The sequence below is a fragment of the Drosophila albomicans genome, chromosome 2L, assembly GCF_009650485.2.
Source record: "Drosophila albomicans strain 15112-1751.03 chromosome 2L, ASM965048v2, whole genome shotgun sequence".
Lineage (NCBI taxonomy): Eukaryota > Metazoa > Arthropoda > Insecta > Diptera > Drosophilidae > Drosophila > Drosophila albomicans.
In genome coordinates, this window is record NC_047628.2 from 15,324,050 (window position 1) to 15,335,033 (window position 10,984).

At 41.7% G+C, this 10,984-nt stretch overlaps 2 protein-coding genes across 5 annotated transcripts; both read right to left on the reverse strand.

Annotated features, from left to right (window-relative positions):
* Positions 1-39: 39 nt before the first annotated feature.
* On the reverse strand, positions 40-6,155 carry LOC127565241 (probable cyclin-dependent serine/threonine-protein kinase DDB_G0292550). Of its 2 annotated transcripts, XM_052002826.1 has the most exons (3): positions 5,797-6,145; positions 1,627-5,734; positions 40-1,558 (listed from the first exon to the last, which is right to left on the reverse strand). In XM_052002826.1, exons 1-3 carry the CDS (start codon positions 6,137-6,139, stop codon positions 1,543-1,545), a joined length of 4,467 nt encoding a protein of 1,488 aa, XP_051858786.1. In that variant the 5' UTR covers positions 6,140-6,145; the 3' UTR covers positions 40-1,542. The 2 variants fall into 2 exon arrangements, with proteins under 2 accessions (XP_051858786.1, XP_051858785.1); XM_052002825.1 differs by having other exon boundaries at positions 40-5,734; positions 5,797-6,155.
* Positions 6,156-6,279: 124 nt separating this feature from the next.
* On the reverse strand, positions 6,280-9,941 carry LOC117565796 (uncharacterized). Of its 3 annotated transcripts, XM_052002829.1 has the most exons (6): positions 7,358-7,947; positions 7,047-7,301; positions 6,947-6,994; positions 6,860-6,892; positions 6,765-6,794; positions 6,280-6,708 (listed from the first exon to the last, which is right to left on the reverse strand). In XM_052002829.1, the coding sequence occupies exons 1-6, from the start codon at positions 7,867-7,869 to the stop codon at positions 6,327-6,329; spliced, it is 1,260 nt and encodes a 419-aa protein (XP_051858789.1). In that variant the 5' UTR covers positions 7,870-7,947; the 3' UTR covers positions 6,280-6,326. The 3 variants fall into 3 exon arrangements, with proteins under 3 accessions (XP_051858789.1, XP_051858787.1, XP_051858788.1); XM_052002827.1 differs by lacking the exons at positions 6,280-6,708; positions 6,765-6,794; positions 6,860-6,892; positions 6,947-6,994 and having other exon boundaries at positions 7,153-7,301; positions 7,358-9,941; XM_052002828.1 differs by lacking the exons at positions 6,280-6,708; positions 6,765-6,794; positions 6,860-6,892; positions 6,947-6,994 and having other exon boundaries at positions 7,175-7,311; positions 7,358-9,941.
* Between the last annotated feature and the right edge of the window lie 1,043 nt (positions 9,942-10,984).

The window sequence follows — 10,984 nt, forward strand, 5'->3', positions numbered from 1 at the left end:
ATAACCAGACTTTCCATCGAAAGCTAATCGAAAGACTGCGACCGGGAAAAAAAATTTGTGAATTTTATTACGCTTTATAATTGATTTGTTATGTGAAATTTGGATTTGCCAACTACTGGCATTATAAAAGGAATGCCAAAAGGCGTATACTATTGCAACATGGAGAAGAAGTTATTGTGACTTTCGTGAGGCGGCGGTAAGTTGACTTTTTCATTTTTTTCGCATTCACATTCGCAGTCTGTGTTGTTGTTCTGTACGGCGCTTTGATTTCGAAGTGGCGGTGAGCTGACTTTTTCATTTATTTCACATTCGCAGTCTGTGTTGTTGTTATTAACGTCGCTTCGATTCTTCCCAAATCTGTAGCTCGAATCGTAGAGCACTTTAAGTTCAACTTTTTTGTCACACGGGCACTCTTGATTAGTATTTTGAATTTCTTTTGGCAAATCTTCGCAAGAACATTTTTCTTGAGGCAGCTCGGCTTTTGAAATGTGTTCATTTTCCTCTGACTTTTTCGATTCCTTAGGGAGAGTTTTCTTTTTTCTAGCGCAGCATGGAAAAATGTTTGTTGGCTTTTGCTTCTTTTCAAGGTCCTCGGGTGATTTTGGTGGCAACTTTTCGGCTGGCTTTGTTGGTATATGGCAGCAAGGAAAGAGACTTGATTTTTGCTTAGGTTTTGGTTGTTTAACAATTTCCTCCGATGTCTTTGGTTCCTTTGGTGAAGGCATTTTTGATTTATTGAAGCACGTGAACAGACCAGATCGTTTTGTCTTTGGATTCTTCTCTTGATCAGGGTGGTTTTGCGGTTCTTTCTTTTGCCTATCTGTTCGACTGAAACACGCAAAGAGATTCGGTGACAATTTCTTTGGCTTTTTCTCTTTATCAGTTTCCTCTTTTTTTGCTTTATTTGTTTGAATGAAGCACTTGAATATCCGGGATTTCTTTTGGTTAGCTTTGTGAAGATCCTCAGAAGTCTTTGGCTCTGGCTTTTCTTTGCTTTTCTTATTGCAACAAGAAAAGAGATTTGAAGTTTTTTTCCTATTAAGGTCTACTGACTCTTTTGAAGTTTTGTGTCTTTCTTTTGAGATTTTCTTTTCTGTTGTGACTTTGTCTGCTTTACTGCAACATGGAAAGAGACCTGAGAAACCTTTCTTCTTTATACCCACAGAATCCTTAGAGGTTTTGGGTTCTGGAGTACTGAGTTCATCTTTTTTATTCTTTTTGCAAAGTGGAAACAGTTTTGATGGTTCTTTCTCCTTCAATTCTTTTGAAGTGCTTGGCTTTTCTTCTTTTTCTTTATTGCGACAAGGAAATATGCTTGATGACTTTTTCTTAATGATTACTGAACTCCTTGAGGGTTTGAGCTTAGGGGTCTTGGGTTCATCTTTTTTATCCTTTTTGCAAAGTGGAAATAGTTTTGATGATTCTTTCTTTTTAAATTCTTTTGACGATCTTTTGTTGTCTATATCCTTTGACGTTTTTGGGGGCCTTGGTGGTTCAGGAATCTTTGGACAGTGACATTTGTCCAAAACTTTTGTATTGTTTTTATAAGCGGCGGAATCTATTTCGCAAAAACATTGATATTTTGAAGACTGCTCTCTACGTTGTTGTTGATCTTTATAAACTAACCTGGAATTAGAAGCCTCGCTTGGACTTCTGCCTTGTTGAGTTTTCCTCGATGTATTATCATTATTCCGAAAATAGCTTTTATGTGAAGCTGTATTTTTACCTGACCTTGGAAGACCCTCATTGTAATCAGGTAAATGCTGAATTGAGTATTTGACAATTGGGTCTACTCGCTTGGTTATGCCTCGATGATGAGGTTGGTCGTTGCAGCCACAATTACTATTGCTATATTTGGTAGATATATTAAATAAATCCATGTGCCTTGTTTTCCTTCTAGTAGAGACATTGCGTGCTCTACAGAAAGCCAACCCACAATCAGAACTATCTCTGTCGTCGTTTGCATATCGAATAGATAGATCTGTTTGTTCAGATTGTTCTTTCTGTCGACGCTTATATTTGGAATTCCAGCAGCTTTCTTCTATTTCCTCTGGATCTTCACAATCTGAAGATTCGTCGTAATATAGTTCTTGTTCCTTGCATTTTGCCAATGCAGCTTTCTTTTGCTCAAAAGCCATTAAAATATTTCGTTCGTAGCTATTCTGTTTTGGAACATCCAAATATTTTAAATTCTTGCTATTCAAGAACTCACTATGTTCTCGAACCTGTAAGCAAGGCTCCTCGCTAAATATTTGATGCAAAGTTGGTTCCCTTCTCTTTTGCCGAGGCTTTAAAAGAATATTCTTTAAAGCTGATCGGTTTGTGTTGAGAAATCGGCCCAAATTGAAGGTGTTGTAGCAATATTTTTTGCCCTTTTCAAAGCTGGGGTAAGCGCTGCCACTGCGTCTCCGAGTGTTGCATGGACAGTCATCAGGATTAAATCCATTCATTTGTAATCCTGGACAGTTTTCATAGCAATCGGCATACTTCGTTTTAGTCGTATTCTTTTTGGATGAAGATTTCTGTGATTGCTGCCCATATTTTCCGATCTTACTGTTTTTATCTTTTGATTTATTCACAGTATGGCCATCAGTATCATTCGGAAAACGGTTTTTATCTTTTTCGTGGGGGTAATTTCCCTCATCGTTTTCATCTAGGAAATCTTCAGCAAGATTATTAGAATTGTTTTGATTTGTATTTAGATTTCGCACCGCTTGACTTAATATTTTCTTTTGTTCTTCCAATCCGACAACTGTCTTCTGCAATATCTCAATTATTTGATTGACATTGCAATTTTCATCTATAGCCGCATTAGTCACATTGGAATTGTTGAATTGATTTGAATTGTCGAAACTTTGACCGCAGTTAGCGGCAATGCATCTGGGATTGGTGTGACACTTTGCCATTGTGTTGTTATTAAATTCATTAGTCAGATTTGAATTGTCGAAACTTTGACCGCAGTTAGCGGCAATGCATCTGGGATTGGTGCGACAGTTTTCAGTTATGTTGTTATTAAATTCATTTGACTGTTTGTCGCTACCTATCATGGTTCGAGTTGTCAATGGTGTTGGAACTGTTGTATTCTGAGGAGTTGTAGGTCGCACTGGTATTTGATTGCTATCTGAAATCGTTGTCGCTTCAGGCCTCGCATTGCTGTTTCTCTTATGTGTCGATATTTTGTCTGCTTTCATATTTGGTTTGGTATTGAATAGAATTCCGCAATTGGGGCATTTACAGTTGCATTTAACCTCGTCATTTTTCGAATCAATTGGTACCTTATTTCTTACAGAATTTTTGCTAGCATTATCTACTTCAGCAGCTGTGGGTTCCTGAGACGTTGGACTAGAATCCGAGCCGGTATAACTAACACGTCGATTTCTCTGGGGATCATCAGGTTCAGAAGCATGCCGAGGATCTTGTTGCGCATCCTTGAGGTTTTTCTGTAATACTTTTGAGGTATATGAAGTTTGCGTTGTTGCTGTAGCACATTTACAGGTCATCTGATAATTGTTTCTATTTTGATAATTATTCTTCATCGCATCTTGTTGGCCATAACACGATTGATTATATAGACAAGTGGGGTAGTTGTTCCAACATTGATTCCAGCAGCAACAAGCTGGGCATTGCGGATATTCACAAGTCTTGTTAGCATAATCTAACTCTGTTGTGTTCGAATTTCTAAAATCATCGGCAGTTGGACTTGCGCTGTTTCGGGATTTATCTTTATAAGAGGACTTTCGATTTTCGAAATCATCAGCTGTCGGACTTGAGTCTTGACTCTTTCGGGATTTATTCCCATAAAATGACTTTCTATTTTCAAAATCATCAGCTGTCGGACTTGAGCTCTTTCGGGATTTATCCCCATAAAATGACTTTGAATTTGCGAAACCTTTATCTGTTGGACTTGAGCTCTTTCGGGATTTACCCCCATTAAATGATTTTCTATTTTCAAAATCATTAACAGTTGATTTTGGGCTGTTTCGTGACTTATCCCCATAAACTAATCTTTTATTTTCAAAATCATTAGCAACTGACTTTGAGTTCTTTCGCGATTTATCCCCATAAAACGATTTTCGATTTTCATCATCATTAACAGTTGACTTCGCGCTCTTTCGCGATTTATCCCCATAAAATGACTTTCGATTCCCAAAATCATCCGCAGTAGGACTTGAGCTGTTTTGCGATTTATCCCCATAGTTTAACTTTCTATTTTTAAAATCATCAGCAGTTGACTTTGCAATTTTTCGAGGCTTATTCCCATAATATGACTTTAGATTTTCAGAATCATCAGCTGTTGGACTTGAAATCTTTTGGGATTTATCCGCTTTAAATGATTTTCGATTTTCAAAATCATCCTCATCATCAACTGAGCTTGAGCTTTTTCGGGATTTATCCCCATTAAATGACTTTCGGCTGGAATTATTCAAATCGAGTGACTTTTTCGAAGTACTCTTTTTCAATTTCACCGAATCAAGGGATTTTTTGCTCGTTCTGCTTCTTGAACCACGTTCTTCAGACGAAATATCCGATTGTTTTGGAGATTTAAGGGCCGTGTCTTCGGGGAGTTCTTGTTCCGTTTCTGCTATAGCCTCTTTATCCTCGCACGTGCAGTTGCAATCTTTGAAGTCTTCAGTTTCATTGGAACTCTTTCCGGCCATGGAACCCTTTCGCAGGGTTTGCGTTTCAGCATTAGCACATTGACAACAATTGAATTGTCCATGTTCAAAGCCCACATTCCTTTTGGATAGGCCCGAGGAAGACCTGTGTTCCGGCACGCCTGTCCTCATTAAACTTTTATTTGCATCCATCTCAGATGCTGAGTGCTCCGAATCTTGAGAATTTTCTGAAAGCTCATTTTCTTTATACTGTCCTGAACGCCGCATGTTTTTATACGGATCTGAAGGTCTTATTCCTTGATCCCATTGTGAAAGATCCATTGTGTGACGATTTTCCCCACATGATATTGGACAAGTGTCGACCATCTCGGCTTCTTCATAGGACTTTAATTCATCTCTTGAGGCTAGTCGTAGTCTCCAAGTTCCACCAGGTTTCTTGACTTCATCGCAATTGCAAGCAGGTCGACGACTCTTTCTGCTTATGGTGGCTGCGCACGCGCATTTCATGCCCGAATTCCAATGATTTACTTTACTTTTGCGACCATTTGTCGAGGGTGGCAAACTGATTTTCTCAATACGACCCAACCGCTCTGAAGGTTGGTTTTCTATGTCCAAGGATTTTCGCATCGTTTCGGAACTAACTTCTGATGGTGTATAACCACCGTAGTTTTTCTTCTTTTGATATGAAGGAATACTATAACTTGCATCACCGCTTAACACACGATGGGGTTGCATCTCTGGTTTTCTGGAAGTGTTTGAGACCCATGGATTTCGAATTAAAAGCCTATTCATTTCTGCAATTGTTGAGGGCGATAACTGACGCTGTTGCAACTGATGACTGTTCAATTCGATTTGAGAAGAATTCTCCGTTGGCAAATCGGGGTTCAAAGTTGTTTGCGTCTGTGCCGAACCCTTTGAGCGTGTTCCTGTTTGGCTACTCTTCAGTGTGCATTGGATACTGCTATCGTTAAATCGACCCAAGGGCTTCCTAGTTAGTTGATTGTGTTCTTGCATTATGATGACGTTTTCATTCCGCGGAGTTTCAAAATTCCAGCTAGAGGGGTATCCCACCGAACTGGCACGGGAACGTGGCTTCATGCTGTGGCTTGATGGCATTGCTAGAAAGTTGGACGAAAGGTTTCTGATTGAGCTGCTTATTGGTCTTTCTCTAGCTACTTACCGACATGCTGCAGCTTTCGCCAAGGTTGTAAAAGGGTCTTGATTTTTTTCCCTCCTTCCGAAGACAATCTCTCCGTATTCCGATGCGGACTGCTGCGAAAGTTGCGTCTGCTGCGAATTTTCCTCGCCTTGCTGGGGAGACTGCTCTGCATGATGTGCACTAAATGCGAGTCCCTGGCGATCGATGGTCGCACCGAGATGCCACACCGCGGTTCGTACACGTGATATAAAGGAAGTCCGCCTTGGGCAGCACTAACTGGTAATTTGGAGGGTTTTGTGCGACTAACAGCGCGACGTAGCAGCAACTGATTGATGGAATGTTTCTTTTTGCGTGGTGCCACCATAGTTAAGTTAGTTCATCAGTGAGTTCCCGCCTTAGGCTAAGTAAAAGTTCAGATACCTACGAAATTTATTAATATTTGAATTCATTTTTGTAAAGTTGACAGCACACTTTGTTTGAAATTGTTTTAATTAATTTATTTTTTTTTTGTGGGAATCGGGGATTTTGAGACGGAACAATTTATGTGGAGTTCAGCACCAGGGACAGCATGGATTGCAGCAGTTGTTGCAGCAGCTGTTGTTGCTCTGTTTGCAGCAATGAAAGCTGCATGGATTGTGACAGCAGCAGTTGCAAAATTTCGGCTTGGGTTCGATGACAAATGGAGGATTCGCGAATCTACTATTGAACGGAAGTTGTTTGCGTTTCTTGCGCTTTTTCTTTGCACTTTTTGCCAAATAGCAAATGCACGAATCGCTAGGAATTAAACTTTCGAGGGTTTTTTCCAATGCTCCCAAGTTGTTGTCACACAAGCATTGTTCATCCTTTTCTTCATTCGTTGTTCTGGCGTTTGTATCTTGGCGTGGGCAGCAACAGCAACCTCGTTTATTTTTACGTTCTTGTCCAGAATCAGATCTGCAGGGTGTGTTTTTTTGTTAAAAAGTTTTACTACAGCTTAAAAGATATCTTACCCCTTAGAGCTGTGAGCTTGAGCGGTGTCTCTGTAGAAACGGTTATTTATGGATATCAATAATTACATTATTTTCTTTCAATCTTGTTATCTTACCTAAGGTTTATGATCTGATTTCGGTCAGGAGCGCTGTGAGGAGATTTATGAGCTCGGGTCGAAATGGAGAATTAAATTCGGACTTACTATTCAACGGACTTTGCTTGAACCTGATTGCTGCCATTACTCTTCAAGCTGCAAAGCAACTAATGATAAGGCTGAACGTTAATTGAGAACTTGTGCTTACGTGGAACGGTGAAAACTTTCAGGGGCTTGGCCGGTCCAACCTCCCTTCTGATAGCCACCAATTGGATAACGTGATGCCAAAGTGTAGCCATTAGGTAGATTCAACGGCTGATAATTAACTTGATATTCCGTCATAGGATAAGGTATGGGCGGCTGATAGTTGCCAGAAGCTCTGCCAGGAACTCCGCCAGAAGCTCCGCCAGGAACTCCGCCAGAGGCGACGCCAGGAACCCCTCCAGAAGACTCGCCATGTTTGCTAACAGTGACTGACTTTAAATTGGAAATATAATTGGATAGCAAAGTTGTATCTACTTGACGACTATGACTAAGATGGTTGGCCTAGGCTGATGCTGTTGCACCATCGGGTTGCCATAAGTCCTGAATTGTCCTTGAGATGCGCTTTGGGCTGGAGAAACCTGATCATTAGATGGCCAGGTAGAACCCGCTTGGGGCAATTGCGATTGCGAAGCACACTGTGCGTTGGACTCATAACTTCTCGCTTCTGGATCAATTTTAGGCAGCACTTCCTCTTGCCATGTTGACGGATGCGCATTGAATCGATGCCAACAATTGATTGGAATTGAAGAACCTAAGTTAGCAACGCTACCAAGATCGAAAGCATGTCCGTTGCCGTGCTGTGAAGGTACAAAAGAACTTGTGCTCTCTTTGTGCTGATGTTGTTTCTGTCCCGTCGTCGGAGCTATCTGTTCTTCTCTGCAAAGGTTAGGCTGCTGAACTGGTTCTTCCATCTCCTGTTCTAAGCCTGTCGCCATTGTACGATTTTGCGTCCTGCTTTCATCCACGAACTTGATTGTGTTCGGCATATATTCAATCCATTGCCCCCTACTGGCTGATGAAATTCCAAATGTACTAAATGTGTGACACAATCTCCAATCTTGACTATTCCATCATGGCAACCTGTGTCCAGCCGCTGGGATATGTTGGCAGCGTATCGAACTTGGCAATGGTGCCGCCTTTGCAGCGGCCGAAGCGATTGGCAAACTCCTTGGCTTTGGCTTCCTTGGCTTTCTGCTCCTCATCTTCGAGCATCTGCTGAAACCTGGCCGTCTCCGATGGCCTACAGCGACGCCTTTGGGAGTCTTCGGTGGCCTCGCTCATTGTGCTAAGCACACGCAGCTTGGTAAGCGCCGGCCACGAAGGTTGTGCCATGGTTGCCGCCTGATTGACACTTTCTGAACTTTTCCTGGGATAAGCTGAGGTTGCTGTCGATGCCATGGATGTGGCACCTCCTGATGTTCTCTTGGCTACAGGTGTTCTCCTCATTGCAGTTGATTCCTTGCTGCTGCTGCTGTAGGGAGTCTCGCTCTTGCTTACCGTATCCTTGACAAACCTGACCTTGCCTTGGCTTTTGCTTGGACTTTTCTTCGCCTGGAGTGCGGAACACTTGTAAATGCGCACCAGCTTCATTGGCTTTTCTACATTACTGGTGGTATTGACGCCTTTGTCTGTGGTGGCAATGAAGTCCTTGGTTTGCAGATTCTCGGTGTCCGTGGCTTCACTGACTGTCTCACAAGAATCGGTTTGTTGGAGTTTTTCGCAGCTTGACATGTTCGTATAATTAATCTTTTCCGTTTCCAGTTCGGCAAGGCTGCGTTGCGCCGTCTCATACCAGTCATCGAGCAGGCTGCTTTGCTCACTGGGCTGTGGAAGATGCTCCTCTAACATCTCTGGTTGATGCCTAGTGCCCGCTGCACAACGCACTGTCTTACCCGGAATAGTGTCCTGGCTGGAGTGCAGTTGATGATGATGCGGACACATAATACTGTCATCCGACTTGAAGTTTGGAGCACAGTTGACACCGCAAAAATGTTGACAGTATTCGCTAGGACACCACATCGTTGTGCCGCTGTCCCGCTTCGTCTCCTTTACCTCCTTTGGCACTTCAATCGCAGAAGCAGCAGCAGCAGTAGCTCGCTTTTTACGTGGTCGCAGACGGTAACGTTCAGGGGCAGGCGTCGACTGTGGCGGAGGCGTTGGCGGCATGATGACCAGCGGCTGCACAGGCATCACTTTCACTGTGCGCTTAACTCTACCCTTGGACGGCGTCGTCTTCAGCTGTTGCCACATATTAAGCTGCTTTAGAGGATTCATAAAACTCGGTGGATTTGCTGGCAACTCTGGCATCAGGTACGGGTCGAGATCGAACTGCTGCGTCTGCTGCTCGGCCTGCAGTGCCATGTAGTTGTCCAGTCGAAACATTGTCTGACGCACCAGATCCGTCAGTGCTTGCAGTTCGTTATTGCCAGTGGGCTGTGGCGATCTTTGTTCCAATGGGAACGTCGGTTCTCTGGTGTCACTTTCCATTCTGGTGGCTGCGGCATCGCCAACCTGCTCGTTGGCACCCGGGCTTCTCTCGAGAGCTTCGATCGCGGACCTCAGTGCTGTGATGAGTTCGCTGGGCGATGAATTGTTGTCACCGGATAACTGTTGTACCTCGTAACCGCCATAGCCAGAGCTCAGACTCGGCGTAGTTAGATTGTAAATAAGATTTGATCCCTGCATATGCTCATGCATTTGCTCGAATTTACTGTCATTGTGTAGATAACCTAATAAGTTATCAATGGGCATCATTGCTCCTTGTAGCGTTCTCTTGTCATTCGCCTCAATGTCAACACAAAGCTGTTGCATGCAACGTATTCTTGTTGGCACTGTGGCGTCTTCTTGCTGCTGCGTTTTCTGCAAAAATCTTGACGTGAACTGTTCCATTACTCGCGATACTTTGGTGATTCAATAAGAGTTTGTACTCCTGATCCATTCGTTTCGTCTGCCCACAAGCTAGCGAAAATTTTTGTTTTTGAGATCTTCTAAAGTTGACAAAAATTTTGAAATGATATTCATGGCCGTGATGATAAGTTTGCCAGCTTTTCAAAAACGGAATATTTGCAATTAAAATAAAAATTGTTTAATTTTCAAATAGAATTTGTCTATGAAATGCAGCTTCAGACTACTAACTGCCCAGGATTCTATCTAATTAAAACTCCCTAGATATACTTAAAGTAGCATGTAATTTGAAATTTTTAGATTTAATTAGTAATAGAAAGAAATAAGTCTTTTAATAAAGTAAAGATACAACAAAATGAGGCAAGAAACAATATAGAAAACTGAATAAATTAAAAAATATATAAATATTTCTCCTAGGTAAGTATTAATATTATATTACAATAGATTTGTATTAAATGAAAATTATCAAGTGAAATACCAGGAGATCATAAATCAGCAGCAAACAATAATACAGAAAGTCTCCCGCTCTGAGAGGATCTCGTTATTCTTAAATATTGCGGGGTAAATCCACATGCTGCTATGTTATGTTCTCCTGATATTGCAGAAGTTCCGTTGTGGTTGCTGTAGACAATTTTAGTTCTAGCGAATGTGTAAAAAGTGTAAAAATCATCGAGTGAAATACCAGGAGAACATAAATCAGCAGCAAGCAATTATACAGAAAGTCATTTGCACCACGTGCTCCCGCTTTGAGAGGATCCCAGTGTTCTAAAATACAGCGGGGTTAATCCACCTGCTGTTCTTTTATGTTCGCCTGGTATTTCAGCTGCACCTCTTTGCTTTTCACTACGAATCACACTCAAAATTTTTTTAATTTTTTTATTTACTAGGCTAACAGAAGTGACCAGTAGGTAGCTGCAGACAAAGTTACTTCGCAACGTTTTCAATTCTGACCAATCACATTAAAGCTCTCACGCTATTGTTCTCAGGATCCACAAAAAAGAGAACAAGTTTTAAAAATTGACCAATGGCAGCAAAGCATTTTTGGCTCTATTTCTAGGTAAATCCACGTTCTACTCTATTATGTTCGCCTGGTATTTCAATTGCTCCACGTGGCTTTCTATAGCGGGTCTTGATACTTAGAAACTGGCCCGAGCTGCTGAAAAGTTCATATCATCTTGTGAAATACCAGGCGGGCAT

Bases quoted from the DNA above. Each gene is read 5' to 3' on its own strand.
- LOC127565241 (XM_052002825.1), bottom strand. From the start codon at position 6,139: ATGGTGGCACCACGCAAAAAGAAACATTCCATCAATCAGTTGCTGCTA. The intron at 5,735-5,796 runs GTAAGTAGCTAG...CCAACTTTCTAG, and splicing joins GCGAAAGCTGCAGCATGTCG to CAATGCCATCAAGCCACAGC.
- LOC117565796 (XM_052002827.1), bottom strand. From the start codon at position 9,772: ATGGAACAGTTCACGTCAAGATTTTTGCAGAAAACGCAGCAGCAAGAA.